The sequence below is a fragment of the Pelophylax lessonae genome, assembly GCF_965119305.1.
Source record: "Pelophylax lessonae genome assembly, chromosome: 5".
NCBI classification, from domain to species: Eukaryota; Metazoa; Chordata; class Amphibia; order Anura; family Ranidae; genus Pelophylax; species Pelophylax lessonae.
The window spans coordinates 67,970,339-67,992,520 of NC_138772.1; the positions used below are offsets into that span (position 1 = coordinate 67,970,339).

The following is a 22,182-nucleotide window of genomic DNA, read 5'->3' on the forward strand; positions in this document are numbered from 1 at the left end:
GCAGAGGAACACTTGAAATAATTTTCAGGCCTCGGGGAACCCCTGCTAAAATTAAGTCATTGGGGGTCAGTGGTTAAAATCCCCCTTTACATTGGTGGTCAGGGAAGAATGCCCCCCTTATTGTGCTGGCCAGAATGTCACCCCCCTTCCAAGTGACATTGGATTCAGAACTAAACAGGCACATTAGATGGAAGGTCAATCAGCACAATGTACCCCTAGAAACCTTTAAAGCAAGGGTGTTAAATTCATTTTGGGCCACATCAGCATTACAGTTGCCCTCAAAGGCCTGATTGTATCTGTAAGGCATTATAAATGTATCTACTCTTTATTGTATTAAAGAATTGCCTCTGCATTTAATCATTACTAGTTTTAGTAGTAACTTAAGGCTTAAGCTGTGAAGGGCAGGTGACCAGTATGGAGCCCACTCACACTCCTGTAGCAGATGATGCAAGTCTGAAAAGGAGGGTCAAATACTGTTGCTTTCATTCACAAGAAACTGTATTGGAAACTGCTGAGGCAGAACATGGTTCTGCCATTGTGTTCTGTCTGAGCAGTCTCTATTAACCACTTGCTGACTGCCTCACGTATGAGTACGGCGGCAGAGTGTCTCTCCTGTGCCGGATCAGGGACCTAGTATTACTCAGCACAAGCTGATCAGTGGGTGTCATGCCAATGGGTGACCGTTGGCACCGGCTGATTGGCAAAGAGGAAGACAGGACAGAGCTATGTCAGTGTAAACAATACAGAGTTCTGTCTTGTCAGCAGGGATGTGATGGTTTTTGTTTCCCTGCAAAGCTGAGAATAAAAACCAGCACATCCCTTAGTAAAAGCACCTCACAGTAAACTTACTAAGCACTGTTAAGCCCACATTTAACCCTTTGATCAACCTAGATGTTAACCCCTTCCCAGCCAGTGTTGCTAGCACAGTGACATAATTAGAGATTCCAGTACATATCCCATAGTTTGACGACGCTATAACGTTCGCGTAAATTAATCAATGCACACTTATTGGGATTTATTTACCAAAAGTATGTAGCAGAATATATATTGGCCTAAATTTATGAAGAAATTTGATTTTTTTAATTTTTTTATTGGATTAATTTTATAGCAGAAAGCTATTTTTTTTTTTTTTTTTTTTTATAGTGCGAAAACAAAACAAGATTGAATACCATCAAAAGAAAAGATAGCTCTGTTTGTGGGAAAAAATAATATAAATTGTGTTTGTCTGCAGCATTGCATGACTGCAATTGTCAGTTAAAGTAATGCAATCTCAAAAATCAAAAAATGGCCTGGTCATGAAGAGGTCACGAAGAGGGGTAAATCTTCCGGAGGTCAAGTGGTTAATGATTATTGTGTGCAACCCTCTGATTCAACTGGCATAGAATTGTATTGTTCTCATAATAGTTATAAGCAGATGTCCAGAACACCCCGCCCTCCCGTTCATCAGATGTCAAATATGCCCTTACCCTCCCTTGCATCACAGTGCACCTCATTTACCATATGCTGCTGTCAAGAAGAAGCTAGGGGCAGAGCTGGGAAGCAGAAAGTGCATGGTCTGGAGGAGCACTAAAGGAGGGCTGGAGTCAGCTGCTGGAGTCTGCTGAATGATGAGACCAGGAAAGGTTGAGGCAAGGGGGTGCTGCAAGTGCACAGAAAGGTGCAGAATCTGTAGGAGGAGTTCTGTCCTCCTCTCTGCTGATGACTGCTGAGACAAGAGGTGGGCAGACATGAGCCTCTCCATAGCTGCATTGAGAAGTGCAGGATTTGACAGAGGAGTTCTGTCCTCCTCGACTGCTGAGGCAAGGTGGGGACAGAGAATGGGTTTGGGGTGGGGGTGGCCACAAGAATTGGCTTGGCAGACTGGAGTCAACCCACAGGCCTTGTGTTTCTAGGTTTCCACAAAATCCTGGTTGAGACTCGCTGTTCTAGTGCACCAAAAGTCTGAATACTTTGAGAGGCCTAACACACAGAATGACTGCCACAAAATATTAGAGCAGTTGATATGTAGCAGGTACAGTGTGAATAGTTCATTTTGTGGCCATGACAATGTTGCAGGTTGTTAGCTCAGGGTAGAATTTGAAGTAAAATGATTACAAGAAGATAGCAGGAATGTAACATTAGGATGTCCTGGTAAACCACACTTCCAAAAGAAAATGGAGCAGCATAGTAGAAGAGGGTGGTCAAGCCGTTAGTGCTAGAAAAGAGCTTGCCTCCTGTTGGTCCACCAGAACATGTTAAGGTGAAACAGTAGACAATAGATAACAGTGGTGTATGGAGTTGGATTGTGGTCCTTGGAGGGGAACTTTTCTTCCAAAGATGAGCCTGTGGTCTTCCAGAAATCTGTAAGTTTTTGGATGTGTAGGTGGAATGGCAAAGGCCTTTTGACAAGACCAATGAGCAGAATTTGTTTATGATCCTGTTCACCAGAGATCATTCAAAGTGCAGTCCTCTAAACTAGTAAGCTAGTTTGCAATGTTCAAGTTTGTTGTCTGTGGGGCCATACCAGCAAGAGTTTCTCCTGGACTAAGTATTTTGTCTGTTGTTTCAAGAAAAATCAGATGCTTGTCTACGTTTTACCTTCTTGTCTACCAACACACTTTTAAAGTGGAGTTCCACCCATTTTCGTAACTTTAGATCTATGTAATCCCCTTTAAAACGACTTTTACCAATGGAAACTTTTTTTTGCTAGTAAATACCTTAATTTCTGCTTTATTCCTCCTCTCCTCACTTCCGGGTCCGATCGGCGATGACGTCATTCGGCGATTCGCAGTGTGTGCTGGGATGTATTCTATTCCAGAAATCTTGCAGTATCACCCAGGAGCTGAGCTGTACTGTGTGTATTCAGGCCGTGAACTGCCCCGCCCCCGCCCCGCCTCCTCTCAGTGAGCTCAGTGAGGATATAATGCTTTCAGTCCTCGCTCACTGAGAGGAGGCGGGGCAGAGAACGGCCAACCTATTAAAAATGGGTGGAACTCCGCTTTAAGCTTGGAGTGTTCCAATTCTCCCTATCCCTGTCACATCACAGGCACATTTAACACAGCTGACTAACAGGCACATTGTCTATTTAAGTGTTTTAGAATATACGGCGAGGAAGCGGATGAAGTGGTGGAATGGCACGCCGCAAGGTCAGCATGTCAGCAGGTGGGAGGAAACTTGGCCAGCATATCTGATGAAATGGAACAAGGTAAGAAGGAAATACATTTAGTTGATGACTGCTTGTTCATATTTGCTTCATGCTTACAGAAAGGGCAGTGCTTATACCACTATAAGTGATCCAATTGCAAAAGATAGGGCTATGTTCAGCAGGCCCCACTCCGTTTAACGCTAAGAATATTATGTAATGTTATTGAAGGTGTTTAACCCAGAGGATGTCAGAGATGAAATGCTTGAGATGAAACTAACAGAAAGTAAGCGCTCCTCTCCGTCATTAGGGGCAAGGAATGTTCTATGTTACTGCAATCTTTAAACAGCTGGAATTTTTATTGAAGATTCCAGGAGAACCAGTATGTTTTGAGCATCTGCATCAGGGCTAATAATAGACATATTTAGTATTAATCGTTAACATAAAAATGTAGCACTGCCCCCCAGGGGGCTGCTGGATATTACACTTTAGGGATTCCCATGGGTTACCGGTAGGAACTGTTTGCAGAAACCTAACCCTTTAAGTTCTTGGCTCAGTCAAAGATTAGTCCAGGGGGATGTTGTTTTTGTGGTTTTATATAAGTTGGGATGGGTGAAGGGATGAGTGGGATACTCCAACTGTTAACTATTCAAAATGCTGAGGACTTTTAACTTGAGAATGCGGCAAGGCCGCTACTTCAACCTGCCACTTGAATGAAGATGAGGTAAGTGTTCCTGTACTATTTCTCTTCAGGGCACTCCCCTAGTACCCCCTTTCTCTCTGGGCTAGCTGACACCCATCCACTGACTCTACACTCCAGAGTGGTCCCCTTCCTGGGCAGACCCCTGGGCAAGTTCCTCTGTACTCAAGACGCTGTTTTCACAGATTCTCCAATGCCCCAACTCCTGTAGTTAGTTCTCCTGGATGTCTGAGTTCAGTCTCACACCACCGGTACACCAGCCTGACTGCCTGTGACCACCACCAACTGCTGCAAAAGAGGAGGCAGCCGCCACCCTCCTTCTGGGACTCGCTTCCCGTCCAAAGACCTCTACCTCATGTGCCCGTGGCTTTTTATACCCTGTCCCATAATGCACCACTATCTGTGCCAACCCCTGGGACAGTACTAAAAGCCTGTGTGTCATTGGTCAGGTTTCCTCCAGCATCCAACGTACCTCCCCATTGGATCAGCTGGGGACACTCCCTGAGACCAGATGAATCACACACTGGGAACACTGAGTAGACCTATCAATCCTGCTCCCTGAAAAGCACAAATATTTTGCATGCTGCTCTTCTGGTAAGCAGAGAGAGCCAAAACTACACTCTCTTACCTAGCACCTGACTAGGACAAATATATAATGATTTAAAATATGAATATTAAAATATTATATCATACATATGGCATCTTCCTTATAGGCATTCATTTATTACTTAGTTTTTTTAAACAGGTATTAATCTATAATCAGAACTAAGGCTCCTTTCACATCTTGGCCCCCCGGATCGCCGCAATTCTGCCTGCGATCCCGAATAATGGCAAATCGCGGAATGCCCGTGCGAATCCCGTCACTTCCAATGGCACCCCAAACGTGGAGCGATTTTGCCATGATTGTTGCCTGACGAATAGGGGTAAAATTGTGCAAATAGAATCCCAGGATGCCTGTCGCCCAAAAGAAGTTCTTAAGTATTTATAAAATATTGCATATGATTATTTTGCAAACTTCAAGCCAGCAGGTCAAGCTGTAGACTAATTTTCTCATTGTCCAGACTATTCTTATATGCCACGCTCAAACAATACCTGCTGTTTACAGAGTATAATAGCTCAAGCTAAAATGTAGGCAGGTAAAGAATCTGGGCAGGAACTTTAAAACATGAAATTAGAACGAGCCTAAAAGCAAACAGCTTTTGTTTGCACTAAGAATTCAGGAGATATCCATACATATGCAAATACAGAGCAGGCAAGCATCTTCATTATTTTAAAGATTAACCACTTAAGCCCCGGAGGATTTGGCTGCCCAAAGACCAGGCCCTATTTTGCGATTCGGCACTGCGTGATTTTAACGGACAATTGCGCGGTCGTGCGACGCTGTACCCAAATGAAATTGACATCCTTTTTTTCCCACAAACAGAGCTTTCTTTGGTGTTATTTGATCACCTGTGCGATTTTTACTTTTTGCGCTATAAGCAAAAAAAGAGCGACAATTTTGAAAACATAACAATATTTTTCACATTTTTTTATATGAAATTCCCCAAAAAATGTAAAAATCAAAATTTTTTAACATTTTAGGCCAATTTGTTTTCTGCTAAAATATTTTTTGTGAAAAAAATCACAATAAGCGTATTTCGATTAGTTTGCGCAAAAGTTATTGCGTTTACTAACTACGGGAAAGATTTATGTCATTTTTATTGTTTTTTTTTTTAACTAGTAATGGCGGCGATCTGCGATTTTTTTTTGCGGGACTGCGACATTGTGGCAGACAGATCGGACACTTGACTGACATTTTTGACACTTTTGGGGGTACCAGTGACATTACTACAGTAATCAGTGCTATACATATGCACTGTTACTGTAATAATGACACTGGCAGGGAAGGGGTTAATTTTATTGGTGAACAGTGGGTTAAATGTATCCCTAGGGGCGTGATTCTAACTGTTGGGGGGTGTGGCTAGTGATGTAACTACAGAGACATACGATTCTACATAGCAGGATCGCATAGCCTCTGTCATTACTTCAGGGAAAATGACAGGCGGCTTTGTTTACATCAGCCGCCTGCCTTTCTCCCCCTCCAGCGGGAGATCGCGAGTGGCCAGTGGACATTGGAGCCGCCGGTCACTCGCGCGGGGATGTTAGGGATCGAGCGGGGGCGGGAGCACACCTCCGGCGGCGCGCGCTCTACCCCTAGAGGCTCGTGGACGAGCGACGTAGGGGCTCAGTAGGGGCTGACTGCCGCAGTAAATAGTCGTGCGGCGGTCGGCAAGTGGTTACGTTGACAGGCTTTTGTTCACATCAGAGCTGAAGCAGGTTAATGTATACTAAAGTTTAACCAAAGAGAAACTTTTTTTTTTCATTTTGGACAGAGTGAGGAAGGTTTATAACCCCTGTCTGTTTTTTTTACCATCTGTGTCTCCCTTCACTTTCTGTTCCATAGCCATAACCAGAAGTGAAAGAAAATCCCTCCAAAGTGAGGGAATCCCGGGGTGTCAGCAGGATCACCAGAACCAGTGTCCCTGTTGGAGGATTTCACTTATATTACTGTTTTGGTGACCACCCAATTTTTTTTTTTCCTTTCAATTTCGATGATCATGGTAAACAGGACAGATAGAGAGGTTGAATCTCCCTCACAAGGGCACAGACAGCAATAAAACCAGACCAAGGTTCTAAATCCTCTCAACTGTATCCAATACTATATACTTTAAAAGAAGGTCATATGCACCTGTAGCACTGCCCCCTTGAGGACTGCTGCATAATACACTCTCGGGTCCCCCTGGGTTACCGTTAGCAACGTTAGCATTCACAGATTAACACTTTACTTCTTTAGCTCAGTCAATGATCATTCAAGGGGTATGTAGTTGTTTTTGTTGTTTTATTTTAACCACTTTAAGACCGAAAGGATTTGCCCCCTTCCTGACCAGGCCCTATTTTGCGATTCTGCACTGCGTTACTTTAACGGATAATTGCGCGGTCTTGCGATGCTGTACCCAAATAAAATTGATGTCCTTTTTTCCCATAAATAGAGCTTTCTTTTCGTGGTATTTGATCACCTGTGCAATTTTTATTTTTTACGCTATAAACAAAAAAAGAGCGACAATTTTGAAAAATAAAACAATATTTTTCACATTCTGCTATATAACATTCCAAAAAAAAAAATTAAAAATCCAATTTTTTTTTACATTTTAGGCCAATTTGTTTTCTGCTACATATTTTTGGTAAAAAAAAATTGCAATAAGCGTATTTTGATTGGTTTGCGCAAAGGTTATCGCGTCTACTAACTACGATAAAGATTCCACATCCTTATCGCTCTGACGGTAAAGAACCCTTTACGCAGTTTAAGGTTAAACCGCTTCTCTTCTAATTTTAGTGAATGGCCGCATGTCTTTTTAAATTCACTTTCGCTGAAACGTTTGTTCCCTATGCTAGGGTCGCCAGTGCGGTATTTATACATTGAGATCATATCCCTTCTCAAGCGTCTCCTCTCCAGAGAGAATAAGTTCAATGCTTGTAGTCTTTCCTCATAGCTGAAGTCCTCCATTCCCTTTATTAGCTTTGTTGCCCTTCTCTGGACTCTCTCCAGTTCCAGCACATCCTTCCTGAGGACAGGTGCCCAAAACTGGACGGCATACTCCAGATGTGGCCGGACCAGAGTCTTGTAGAGTGAAGAATTAGCGTTTTATCTCTGGAGTGAATCCCCTTTTTTATACATGCCAGTATTCTGTTGGCTTTGCTTGTAGCAGCTTGGCAATGCATGCCATTGCTGAGCTTGTTGCCTACTAGGACCCCCAAGTCCTTTTCCATCTTAGATTCCCCAAGTTCTCCCCTAGTGGATAACTTTGTGTTTGTATTTCTGGCACCCAAATGCATTACCTTACATTTTCCAACATTAAACCTCATTTAGTCATGTAGATGCCTTCTTGTTAGGTTTCTGCATCCTGTGTAGAAGTTATTGCCCTGCTTAGCTTAGTACTTAGTATGCAAATACTAAGATTGAGCTATTTATCCCATCCTCTAGATCATTTATGAATAAAATTGGTCCCAGGACAGATCCTTGGGGGACCCCACTTTCCACACCAGACCATTCCGAGTACTCGCTATTTATCACCACCCTCTGGACTTGCCCCTGAAGCTAGTTTTTAATCCAGGTACTCATCCTATGGACCATACCTACGTACCTTAGTTTGTAAAGTAATTGTTTGTGGGGAACTGTGTCAAATGCTTTTGCAAAGTCCAGATACACCACATCCACAGGCCTTCCTTTATCTAGATGGCAGCTCACTTACTCATAGAAAGTTAATAGATTGCTCTGACAAGAATGGTTCTTCATGAATCCGTGCTGAATACTACAAATGATACCATTTTTATTACCAAAAATCTTTTATATAGTCCCTTATCATCCCCTCCAATAGCTTGCAGACTATTAATGTTAGGCTAACCAGCCTGTAGTTCCCAGAGATATATTTTGGCCCTTTTTTTAAATATTAGTGACACGTTGGCTTTTCTCCAATCAGCCGGTACCACTCCCGTCAGTAGACTGTCCAAAAAATTAGGAACAATCGTCTGGCTATCACCTGGCTGAGTTCCTTAAGGTCCCGATGTCTTATTTATGTTACATTTTTCAGGTAATTCTGAGTCTGTATTCTGTTAACCATGAGATGCTTCTTGTGACGTGTTATTAACATTAACATTACAGTCTAGGTTACTGTATCCCCCCGTTTCCTTTGTAAAGACTGAGGAGAAGAATTTATTCAGAACCTTTGCCTCTCTGTGTCCTTTATAGCCAGATTCCCTTCATCATTCTTTATGGGGCCAATATATTCTGGCCTCACTTTCTTACTATTTATATACTTAAATATTTTTTTTCTCTCTTCCGCTATGTGCCTTTTGTGTTCTATCTTAGCTGCCTCGATTGCGCTATTACATTTCTTATTGAATTCTTTGTAATGTTGGAATGCTGTCAATGACCCCTCAGCCCTGTATTTTTTGAAGGCCTTTTCTTTAGTTTTTATATGCATTTTTACGTTGGGGTTTAGCCTCCCAGGGTTTATTTTAGCTCTTTTAAACTTATTCCCTGTTGGAATGCACTGGCCAATACCTTTATTTAGTATGCTCCTTAAGCACTCCCATTTTTCTTCAGTGTTCTTTGTTCCTAGGATTCTATTCCATTTAATATTGTCTAGCAAAGAGCGCAGTTTAGGGAAGTTGGCTCTTTTGAAATTCAGTGTCTTTGTATTACCCTTGTGTTTCCCATTTCTGTGATTTATACTGAAACTAATTGACCTATGGTCGCTGTTTCTTAAGTTGCATCGTATTTCTACATCCGTGATCAGGTCTCTATTTTTTAAATTAGTAGGTCTAGTAGGGCATTGTTTCTCGTTGGTGCATTCACCATCTGACCCATGAAATTGTCCTGCAAAACATTTAGGAAATGGCGAGTCTTAGACGAATGCGCAGTTCCTTCTGCCCAGTCTATATCTGGATAATTAAAATCCCCCATTATAATGACATTTCCCATCCTAGCCGCCATTCCAAGCTATGATAGGAGATCCGCCTCCACCTCCCCCTCCTCCCTCTGGTTGGGGGGGCCTGTAGCATACGCCCAATATTACTTTCCCCTTAGTATCGTCCCTTTGAAGCTCTACCCATAAGGATTCCACTTTCTCCCTAGCTCTGTTGGTGATATTGTCCCTCATATTCGTTTGTACATCGTTCTTGATATACAGGCATACCCCCTCCCCTTTTTTACCCTCCCTGCGATAAAGAGAATACCCCTGAATGGTTGGCAGACAATCAAGAGAGCTATCAAACCAAGTCTCTGAAATTCCCACAAAATTGAAATCCTCCTCATACATTAGCAGCTCCAGTTCTCCCATCTTGTTAACCAGACTAGCATTGGTATACTAACCTTGTCATTTTGTCTGGTCGCATACTATACCTTTTTTAGATAGTATGAGGCTGTACTTTGGATTTGTCAACTTAACTACCTTGGGTTTTGGTATCTCTGGTCACCCTACCGCTAATGCCCCCAATATTGCCTGCTGAACCTTGCTCCCCACTGGCTAGCTGTACATCTGGACCCTCCCCTCCATCACCTAGTTTAAAAGCCCCTCTAACTTTTCAGCCATCTTCTCTCCCAGTAGGGCTGCATCCTCCCGATTTAGGTACAGTCCGTCCCTGCTAAAGAGCCGGTAGCCGACTGAGAAGTCGGCTCAGTTCTCCAGGAACCCGAACCCCTCTTTTCTTCACTCGCTCCTCAGCCACTTGTTACCTTCCCTAATCTCCCGCTGCCTCTCTAGCGTGGCTCAAGGTACAGGTAGTATATTCGAGAATACTACCTTGGAGGTCCTACTCTTCAATTTAGCTCCTAAGTCCCTGAAATTATGTTTTAGGACTCTCTTTCTTCCTCTAACTTTGTCATTGGTACTCACGTGTACAATGACAGCTGGGTCCACCCCCGCCCCATCCATTAATCTGTCCACCAGATCCGGAATGTGCCCAATCCAAGCGCCTGGTAAACAACATACACTTCGGCGCTTAAGGTCTTTGTGACAGATTACCCTCTCTGTCCTTCTAATAATTGAGTCCTCTACCACCAGATCCTGTCTTTCCTTACCCTTAGCCTCGCTCCCGCCCTCACTGATGGAGTTCTTCCCCTGGCAGCTAGCGGCGTTGCTCTGCTCCAGCAATGCTGGTCCCTGACTGCTTTCTCCAACATCACGCAACAATGCTGGTCCCTGACTGCTTTCTCCAACATCACGCGACAGCCTCCTTGACTCTTTCCCCTCTACCCTTCCTAAGTGTCACCCAACTACTCTGCTAAGGGGCCTGCACCCCTGTATCTCCACCCTCCACTGTACTGGCCCCTGCAGACACCTGCCAGGTAAGTTCCCAACTCTCCTTTAGTATGGAGATTCTTCTCAGTGTTGCCAGTTGTTTCCCTAGATTCAGGAACTGAGCTTCCAGGGAAGCAACATGCTTACATTTTGTGCAGCTGTATTCGCCCTCAATCGGATGATCGAGGAACGCATACATGCCACAAGATGTGCACTGAGTCGCATCTCCACACCTACCGGGCATTGTATCCACTAATTTAGTGGGGATTGGGAAATGTAACTCTTTCTAATTAGCTGGTAACTAGCTTCCTGACTCTAATTTCTCAACACACAGTTACTCCTCAGTCACACACAGTTACTCTGCAGTATTCAACACTTCCTCTTTCCTAATATTTTATCTGTGTTTTCCTCCAGCCTTCTTGACTTACAACATGAAACATATGAAGATTGATGTCTGGATTGGGATGAATGATGTTAATGGAGAGCACAAGTTTCTATGGACTGACCAGAGTGGAGTGCAATATACTAACTGGGCCAAAGGTCATCCATCCGGCAGCCATGTCTATGCCCATGATGATGATGTGAGTTGTAGTAGTTGTTGGATAAACCAGGCTTGTTTGGAATGACTTTGAAACTTTCTACCAAGGATATAAGGGCTTAATATTTAATAGGCGCGCCATACATTTTGAGTTGAGCTGGCAGGTTACACAGGAAACTGCAAAGCTGAAATTAAAATGATGGTGTCATACTGTTCTAATATTCTCTCATTATATACAAACATCTTTAACTTGTGAATTCTGCTGTTTCTGCTCATTATTAAAACAAAGAAATTTACATATGTAAGTGTTGTCATATGACAACAATAACCTGACAATAAAGTGACACTAAAATCCCAATAAGTCTATATTGAATGGTTTGCTCAATAGTTTTAGTGCCTACAAACTATTTATTTATTTTTATTTATTTATTTTTTTACTAGTAATGGCAGCGGTCAGTGATTTTGTGGCGGACATTCAGACACTAACTGACATTTATGAAATTTTTTGGGATCCAGTGACACCAATACAGTGATTAGTGATAAAAATATGCAAAGTCACTGTACTAATGACACTGGCTGGGAAGGGGTTTCCCTGCTTTGCGGGGAAAGAAAATCTATTACTTCCCCGCTGACAGGAGAGTTGCAGTATATAGAGAACAGATCTCATAGTGACTGAGTGAGTATGAACAGCATGTAATACAGAGTTTTAAATTATGTGGATTTAATGACACTCAGAATACCATTCTATTGTAGACTGACTGTGTGTCTATGAAAGAAGGATCAGTGTTGGACGCTGGGGCCTGGCAAGAAGAGGATTGTGACCTGGATAAAGGATACATATGCCAAAAATCTAAAGGTAGGACTGATTCATGGCAAAAAAAGGACAGAACTGATTTTTTTTTTTTTTAAAGCTATTAAAATCTCCTATTTCTTTCTTAAGCAGCCTATTGCATTTGCTGCTTAGGCAGTTTTTACTATGGCTAGAGACAATGTGGGGTGCAGGTTACATTTACTTCTGTGTCTCCATTCTACTGGTACAAAGTTCTATATTTAGAGTTTGTTCTGCCTCATCCCCATGTGAACGAGTCCTTTCTGTTAGGTTGTGCCCCCTTTGTGAAAATGATTTGAACATTTAAAGGACAGCTGTTAGGAGACTTACATGGTTGAGCTCACCTTCTGAAAATGTTAGCTGCTTGGCTGTAATGCTTAAAGCAGAACTAATCTCTCTTAACTACTTAACCTCTGGAAGATTCCCCCCCCCCTTCATGACCAGGCCATTTTTTGCGATACAGCACTGTGTTACTATAACTGACAATTGTGCAGTCATGCAATGCTGTACACAAATAAAATGTATGTCCTTTTTTCCCACAAATAGAGCTTTCTTTTGGTGGTATTTGATCACCACTGCTTTTCAATTTTTTTGCGCTATAAACAAAAAAAATATACAGACAATTTTGAAGAAAAAAAATAATAAAATATTTTTTAATTTCTACTATAAAACATATTCGATAAAAAAAAAAATCAAAAATTTAATTTCTTCATTAATTTAGGTCAATGTGTATTCTGCTACATATTTTTGGTAAATAAAATTACAATAAGCGTATATTGATTGATGCGAGGCAAAGTTATAGTGTCTACAAACTATGGAATATTTTTATTTGTATCTATTGTTTTTTACTAGTAATGGCCGGCGATCAGCGACTTAAAGCGGGATTGCAGACATTCAGATACTAACTGACACTTTTAATGCTTTTTGGGAACCTGTGACACTAATACAGTGATCAGTGCTAAAAATATGCACTGTCACTGTAATAATGGCATTAGCTGGGAAGGGGTTAAACAGCTAGGGCAATAAAAGTGATAAATGTGTGCCTAGCCAGTGTTTATGTGTACTATGGGAAGTGCTTTTACTAGGAGAAGTAATTACATAGGCAGAGTCCTGTGCAGTGAAAATTAATGACGATCGCCAGGTGCCATCGGTAATCCATTGCCCGGCACCCGGTTATTGACATCTGCTGTGTTTAATCACAGCACATCCAGGCCGCCAGCAGCACGCACGCGCCCCCTACCTAGAAGTGTCAGAACACATACTAGGTACGTGATCTGGCGCAGCTGAGCCGCCTTGCCGCCATATATGTAAGTTATACGGTCGGCAAGTGATTAATCAATGTTAACTCTTTTAAATCCTTTTGTTGACCCCAGTTTGTAGGCAGGTTCAGTCTATTTTCTCCACTGTAGGCGGCACTTGACCGCAGCGGCATAGCAGTTGGAGGGGAAGTCAAGAGGAACATGGTTCCTCTATGGTTTCCTGGGTCACTGGGGAAGCTATCTGGTTAGATACTGCCGCCCCATGCCACTCTGGCAGCTATCTTGGGTCAGGCAGAGCCTATTTAGGGCCCTGACTCCCAGGCTTTTTGGTGAGAAAAGAAAGGATAATAACATGCTAGACTTCCTAGTCACCTCCCCATTTGAGCATGGACCGGCCAGGCAGCATTCTACCTCTACCTGTTACATTCCAGTCAGGTGCATTCATGCTGGGCCTGTATTGCTGAACTTTAACATTAATACAAGTTCTGTTCTCTGCAACTGGACTTTAAATGGTTACTGCAGCAGCACCACACTGAACTATTCCCAATCTCCTTGAGATTTTGCAGAGCCACTGTTAAAATCGAACCGGTATGGCCTACACTCTCATGGGTAAAGTGCTGTTGCTCTGACTTAGCAGGAGGTAGTTGCCGGATCTCTGAAGAGAGATCACTGCTTCCACAAGAAAAGCAAAGGTCCTACTCAGGCTGTGGCTGCTTTCTAAAGGAGAAACACTAAGAAAGCTTTGTTTTGATGCACCTAGAATGTATTTAGCTGATATAAAATGATAGTGCAATTGCCTTTAAAAAGTATTAAAGGTAGTGTGTCAATAAAGGCCAGTCAACTGACATTTTCAAAACATAGTTAAATAGTTGGTGAGGTTGAATAAAGACACCAGTCCATCCAGTTCAACATGTGTGAGTATGTCAATACCAATTCCCATATCCCTGTATAGTGCGCTTGTTATGATGCCCATCTCAGAGTTTTTTTTAAACTAACAAAACTTCATACTGACATCACGACATCCCTACCACTCAGGTCAACAATTAAATTTAAAAACATATTTCTCTCCAGAAAAGTTTACTTAAAACTAGATTTTTTTTTAATACGTTTTGTCAATAAAAACAGATTGAGAGCAGAATGAGTCTGTAGAGAAAAAAACTTTGGACAACCTATTTAAAGATCATGAAAGATGTTCCACATATACTGTATGTGTTCCCTGATGACACTTGGGCAGAGTCTCTCTTAAGGTTTGTTACCTTCTATTGAGAGGGCCCATTTTACCATGACCACCTGAAACCCCATCTGGCTCCTACTTTACCCTCTGCTCCCACTGGGGCACCTTTGGCTGCACAAGCAGTAAGTGCTTTGTTGGGATCTGTTACATACAGAAAGGGAAGGTTGCCCTGGGACTTTAAATGAGGCGAAAACAGTACATCATGTAACATGGTACATAAAACGTTGACCAAGCCAGACAAAGGTATATACACAAATATAGTACATGCTTGAAGTTAGTAACTGTATTGTTACATGGTTGTAAACAGGCATCTTAAAAACTTTGACGCGTTTCCCCGAGCAAACTGCTCACTTCTTCAGAAATGGATGCACACATGCATATCTGTGAAAACACATATGCAGAAATAGTATTGTAACAACAATCCAAAAATTAGTTATTGATGATGTTTGCAAGGTACAAAACCCATGAAGGATCCCAAGTCAGGGACCCATACTTACATGTTGGCCGGGCCTGGACAGCAAAGAGACACTGATATCCAGTGGCGGCATGAACGCCTGATCCGGGAGCTGATGGAAAGTGACCCAGAAACACCCAGCCGGGAGAGGATGCGGGACTGGGAATTGGTATGGGTGTGTAGAATGAAGTGCCAGATGTCCATGATCACTGACTACAATAAATATATGTAGGTTATAGCAGTGTCTCTTCGCTGTCCAGGCCCGGCCAACTTGTAAGTATGGGTCCCTGACTCGGGATCCTTCATGGATTTTGTACCCTGAAAACATCATCAATAACTAATTTTTGGATTGTTGTTACAATACTATTTCTGCATATGTGTTTTCACAGATATGCATGTGTGCATCCATTTCTGAAGAAGCGAGCAGTTTGCTCTGGAAACGCGTCAAAGTTATTAAGATGCCTGTTTACAACCATGCAACAATACAGTTACTAACTTCAAGCATGTACTATATTTGTGCCTATACCTTTGTCTGGCTTGGTCAACGTTTTATGTAACATGTTACATGATGTAATGTTTTACACTAATCATTAAATTGAGATTACATTTACTCCATTGAGTGGCCACCTGTGTTCGCCTCATTTAAAGTCCCAGGGCAACCTCCCCTTTCTTTATGTCAATGATTTAAGGATGGAGACGTTATCACTATAAGTGTTACCGGACCTTTATTTTTATTATTTTGTTGGGATCTGGAGCTGAAGCTGCAGAGTCTTATGATTCTGCTCAGCACTCTGAGTCCAGACATAGGGGAACAAATATTAGATTTAGAAATATATTTTGATGTGCCTTCTCCCACCTTCCTTAAATTGCTACCTTGGTGCTGGTCCATTATTGTTTTTTGTTTTTTCTAATTTCTTTTCATTTGATTGTGGTAATTGTCATTTTCTCCTCAGACCCCAATCTGCCTTTTGTGCCAACTGTGGCATCAGCCAAAAACCAACACGAGTTTGGTGATGCCATCTACACGCTTCAAAAAATGAAGATGAAGTGGGATGAGGCGCGGCGAATGTGTAAAAACTCTGACTCCGAGCTTGCCAGCATTTTAGAAGAGTACACGGCTTCCTTTCTAAGAGTGCAGCTGAATAAATTTAAGGAACCCTTTTGGATTGGGCTTAACAGTAATAAGGTCGGTAAAAAAAAAATGTGTGTGTATATGCAGAAAATTATACTTTAAAAACAGAAATGAGGAAGAAGCAAAATAAATTTATTGTGGAGTTTCTTTTGGCACCACGTACATTATCTGTAACACAGAAAGCAATTATTGTGCCCTAGGAGCAAATAAAAGGCCTCCTTTCATTTCCTATTCTGCAGCAGAGAAATGAAAGATTCTTTTGATTTGTTACTACAATCAATTTACTTCCACATGAGCCATTAGTTTTACATGTACAGCTGTGGCCAAAAGTTTTGAGAATGACACAAATATTAATTTTCACAAATTCTGCTGCTTCAGTGTTTTTAGATCTCTTGTTCAGATGTGACTATGATATACTGAAGTATAATTACAAGCATTTCAGAAGTGTCAAAGGCTTTTATTGACAATTACATTAAAGCGGAGTTCCAGCCATTTACTCACCTGTCCAACGGTCCAGCGATGCGGCCGCCGGAAAGCCTCAATCCTCTCCCACGGCGCCGGCATCACTGCTGTGGGCACCCGGCTGTTACAGTTTGCGGCTTCACAGCCGGGTGCCCACTGCGCATGCGCGAGTCGCGCTGCTCGCCGTGATTGGCCGGCAATCTTCTGGGACCTCTGACGTGTCCCAGAAGATTGCAGGGAGGGAGGGGGAGAGGAGAACTTCCGCTCAGGGCGCCGCGGCGCTCCGAGCGGAAGTGGGAGCGGGTACCTGTCAAAACTAGGTACCCGCTCCCCCCCCCAAAAAATGACATGCCAAATGTGGCATGTCGGGGGGTCAGGACTCCCTAAAGCGGAAGTTCCACTTTTGGGTGGAACTCCGCTTTAAGTTTAAGAGTCAATATTTGCAGCGTTAACACCTCTTTTTTAAGACCTCTGCATTTCACCCTGGCATGCTGTCAATCAACTTCTGGGCTACATCCTTACTGAAGGCAGCTTATTCTTGCATAGTCAATGCTTGAAGTTTGTCAGAACTTGTGGGGTTTTTTTCTCCTGGCCATGGACCCAAAATGTCTATGTCTTTTTCCCCAGCCCACTTAGTTAGCACTTTTACCTTATGGCAAGGTGCTTCATCATGCTGGAAAAGGCATTGTTCATCACCAAACTGTTCTTGGGTGGTTGGGAGAGGTTGCTCTTGGAGGATGTTTTTGTACTATTCTTTATTCGTGGCCGTGTTCTTAGACAATATTGTGAGGGAGTCCACTCCCTTAGCTGAGGAACAAACCCACACATGAATGGTCTCAGGATGCTTTACTATTGGCATGACACAGGACTGATGATAGCGCTCACCTTTTCTTCTCCAGACAAGGTTTTTTTCTGGATGCCCCAAACAATCGGAAAGGGGATTCATCAGAGAAAATGACTTTACCCCAGTCCTCAGCAGTCCAATCCCTGTACCTTTTACAGAATATCAGTCTGTCCCTGATGTTTTTCCTTGAGAGAAGTGGCTTCTTTGCTGCCCTTCTTGACACTAGGCCATCCTCCAAAAGTCTTTGCCTCACTGTGTATGGAGATGCACTCACATCTTCCTGCTGCCTTCCTAAGCAAGCTCTGCACTGGTGGTACCCTGATCCCGCAGCTGAATCAACTGTAGGAGACGGTCCTGGCACTTGCTGGACTTTCTTGGGTGCCCTGATGCCTTCTTCACAAATGCAGTGGAAATGTTTTTATGGGATTAGGTTTATTTTCATGGCAAAGAGGGACTTTACAATTAATTGCAATTCATTTGATCACTCTTCATAACATTCTGGAGTATATGGAGATTGCCCCCATAAAAACTGAGGCACCAGACTTTGTGAAAATAATATTTGTGTCATTCTCAAAACTTTTGGCCACAGCTGTAACTATATGTTAAGTTAAAGGCAGGTTTTACTCTTTCAACTTTTGAGAAGGTGGGGTTAGGACATCTGCCTGTTTTTCAGCTGTTTTTTCTGTAGCACTACCCCCACAGGGGTTGCAGATAACTGGGTTCCCCACTCCTGCCCAGCCAGGCAACAAGCATTTTCCACACAGACACAAGGAACATTTTTTTGAGCTTAGTTTTTGTTGTTTATTAGGGGTAATAAATTGGATGGGGAATAGAAATGATGGGAGGCCCAGCTTGACTTCAACAAAACCTCCCTATGTATATGCTCCAAAACTGTCTTCCTCCTAAACACTGACAGTCTCTGATGATCAAAGATGCAAAAGTCCCTTGAGGACTAGGAACTGTCAGTCCCTTAGAAAGTAGCACAAAGTTTTGTAGGCTGCATACCGGAGTATCTCCAACTCCTCTGTAGACTATGATCCCAGCTCTGCTGACTGTAGAAACTATCAACCCAACTGGCTGCTTCATCACCAGCCCACCCGGCTGCTCCAAAGATCTTCCAGGGCATGGGAAAGGAAAGATTAAGCAACACGCTGTCTTCCTGAAAGGCTTGATACATATGGCAGTCTCTCCCCTTGTAAGTCCCTGAGTGTGCTGATGTACTCACTCTGTCCACCTTGCTCTCGCTGCTTCTTAGGTAAGATTCCTTTAAAACTACACTGCTGTCAGCATCCTCCTAAGGCAGCCTGAGCTCCAGCCTGAGGCAGAGTCCCCCCAAGGCCAGGGGTTCCCCTCTAGGGCCATGGACACTGATGGGTTCTCCTCGGCACTTCATCTTCTACTATACTCCCATGCTGGCATGACTTAGCCATATTTAAGAGCTGGCTCAGCCTCCCTGCCAGACCCACTGCCTGGGGATTGGCCAAGCTCCCCTGGGTATACAAATTAACCCTCCTGGCCTCCGCCCTCCAGCTTCTAGAAATTTCTCCAAAATTCTAGAACCAGAGGGAAGCACTAGAGACCTGCCTGTATGAGTCATCCAGCCTGACCTGCAGTAAATCAATGCGCCAATTAAGACTCACACGTTAACTATGAGTAAAAACATAAATTTGCTTACACTTACTCTAGTAGCACACTAGAGGGTGCTACATTTCTAATGCTAGAAGACCAGGACCCTCACCCAGTGGTGTCTGTGACATACAGTACTTGTGGTACTTCTGATATACTGTATAGAAGAGATCAAATTATTAACTTTGAGCATAGTGGTTTTTCCTCACAAAAGCTCAATTTACTATGCTATAATGACAAAAGCGCTAACAATAACCAAATTAAAATAAAAAATGACCAAACAATTGAAGTCCTGCTAAATTACTTCAGGCTGGCCCATTTTGCAGATAAGTGAAAGATATGGCGTTCAATACATTGCAATTAGGCCAGCGTGGAAACCAAATTGGTTATGAATTGTTTGACATCATCTACAATGATTTCTATAACATTGGACTGTGCTCCAAGAAAGAAAATTACTATTACCAGACAGTTTCCAAGGATAGATTCTTTGAAGAGACTGAATCTGGAAAACTTGTAAGTCGAGCAGTGCTTCTTGACATGGAGCCCAAAGTCATTACTCAGACTTAAGCATTGCCAGCCCGGTCTGGTAAATGGACACATGATGACAAATCACAGTTTTCCCAACATCTGGGCTTGGGTGGTTTCTTCAACATAATGAGTATGGCTGGTGGCACTGGGTCAGGCATGGGAACATTCATCACAAAATGTTTACGGGATATCTACCCTAATTCACTTCTACTCAATGACGTTTTTTAGCCTTATGGTACTGGAGAGGTGATTGTTCAAAATTACAACTCCATCTTGACTCTTTCTCATCTTTATTAAACCTCTGATCCTCTGCTAGTTCATGAAAATTACATCATTCACAAAATATGTTCCCAGCTGATGAATATTTAACACATCAAATTTCAGGATGGTAATAAAGTAATTGCACACCAAAAAAAAAAAGAGCTAAAAATATCCATCAATATGACACAGGCAGTAAAACAGTGAAAAAAGCCTATAGAGCCTTAAATGTAATATATCAGGAAAATGAATCTGTACCACAAGTTTCATCTTACATTACTACTCAGCACTAAGCAATTCATAGACCTGAGATGACAACTGCTTGCTGTTTCCACCCTGATTGGAAGACCATCTTGTGTCTATGGTGGGAAGCAGATGCCTTTGAACTTACACCTCATGAGGGAATATCTATGAACTGTGTTAGGAAATGTATCCTCATTGCTATAGTTCTCCATGAAATAGAAGGTACTGGAGGCATCTGACTGCTCCTGCTCTCTATCTCCCCTCTATCTCCCCTCTTCCTTCTTCATTGACCTACACCTTCAAGTTTATAGCTGTCTGCAGATCCCACTAGAGATGTGCATGATGGGAAACTGTGTTTTGTTTTGTTTCCGATTTTTTCAATAAGTTAATAATTTTGTTTTGTCATATTTGTAAGGTTACAATGAATCGTTTTCGAAACTTGTTTCATAATCGGATTTGTTTCGTATATTTGTTATTTCCAAATTGATTCAAAATTCAAATTTATTCAAATTTCAGAAGATGGCTATATTAATTCTGTTTTATTCTATTAAATTTTAATCTACCGTATATACTCGAGTATAAGCTGACTTTTTCAGCATGTTTTTTTATGCTAAAAAAGCCCCCCTCAGATTATACTTGAGTCACGGTCTCACTTACCTTTTAAAAATGGCACGCCCGGCGCCAAAACGTCACCGCGCATGCGCCATCTGCCCAGGAATAGCCGAATGTGTACGGGCTTTCCTGCGCATCGGCGGCGCATGCGCAGTGACGTGTTGATGCTGGTCGGTGCCATTTTTAAATGTAAGGCGCCTCACCGACAGGTAAGTGAGACTCCTCCGCAGCCCCTGCATTTCCTCATGCAGTGCTGCGGGCAAGGTACAGGACATTCTCCTGCACCATACCTGCAGCACTGCATCTCCTGTGCCATGCCTGTACCATCTCCTATGCCATGCCTGTACCATCACCTGTGCCATGCCTGTACCATCTCTTGTGCCATGCCTGTACCATCTCCTATACCATCACCTGTGCTGGAGTTCCCTTCACTGGATCTAAGGGGCCAAGGCCAACCCCTGAAAAACACCCCCACACCATAATCCCCCTCCACCACACCATAATCCCCCCTCCACCCCCCCATAATCCCCCCTCCACCACACCATAATCCCCCCTCCACCAAACGATTTGGACCAGTGCAAAAAGCAAGGTCCATAAAGACATGGATGAGCGATTTTGGGGTGGAGGAATTTGATTGGCCTGACCTCAACCTCAACATCTTAATGTTCTTTCTTGTTTTCTTTGGTGTAACTACTGTATGTTACTCACATGATGTATGCTTGGCCACCTGTATATTCTCTTGCCCATTCAAAACTTTATTAGTTACCTGCTGACATTTACCTACTATTGTGGTGTTGATTGCATAAACTTTTAGTTAAATACAAATATATTATCAAAAAAAAAAAAAACAACTTTTCCAATCAAGCTTGGTGATAACAAGTGTTCAAAGGTTGCAACAAAATCCAGCATAACATTTTCATTTTCAAATGGTTTCAGACGAACAATCAATTCAAATGGATTGATGGCTGGAGACTTCGTTACACTAAATGGGCTTCCGGAGAACCAAAAAAAAAGAAAGCTTGTGTTTACATTGATATAGACGGCCAGTGGAAGACGGCGTCCTGTGATGAAAATTATGCTTCAGTTTGCAAGCAAACCAGCGGTAAGATTGTATCAAGGTGTTTGCTTTCCTGCTTCCATATACCTGCAACTACCCTCCTAATTTCTTCTATAGAAGCTGGAAATTGCTGTCAGTGGGCATAACAGCTAGACATGTGCAGAACGGAAAAATTAATTTAGTTTCAAATACGGATAGATTCAATATGTTACTAATTTTGTTTAATTAATTAATTTTGGAATTAATTTAGTTTAGTTTTGTTTAATTTTGTTTCATCTATTCATCTTCAAACGATTCCGAATTCCAATTTTCAAAATGTCATCGGGTGACTCCGCCCCTTAGGTATATAAGAAATGTCAGACGGTGGAGCAGGCAGATGGCGGGAGCTTTCAATGAGACCAGAGGTTTTGCTTTTTTTTTTCCTTTTTTTTGAGTCCGGCACTGGC

The 22,182-nt window shown here is 42.5% G+C and overlaps 1 protein-coding gene across 1 annotated transcript in view; it reads left to right on the plus strand.

The window, feature by feature from the left end:
- Nucleotides 1-22,182, plus strand: part of LOC309556052 (macrophage mannose receptor 1-like) — a 161,324-nt gene that overhangs the window by 122,919 nt on the left and 16,223 nt on the right. The window contains exons 21-25 of the mRNA XM_082258344.1: nucleotides 3,070-3,184; nucleotides 11,075-11,241; nucleotides 11,952-12,054; nucleotides 15,928-16,160; nucleotides 21,616-21,781. Of these exons, the coding sequence (XP_082114470.1) occupies nucleotides 3,070-3,184; nucleotides 11,075-11,241; nucleotides 11,952-12,054; nucleotides 15,928-16,160; nucleotides 21,616-21,781 (784 nt within the window). The remainder of the gene's footprint in view (nucleotides 1-3,069; nucleotides 3,185-11,074; nucleotides 11,242-11,951; nucleotides 12,055-15,927; nucleotides 16,161-21,615; nucleotides 21,782-22,182) is intronic.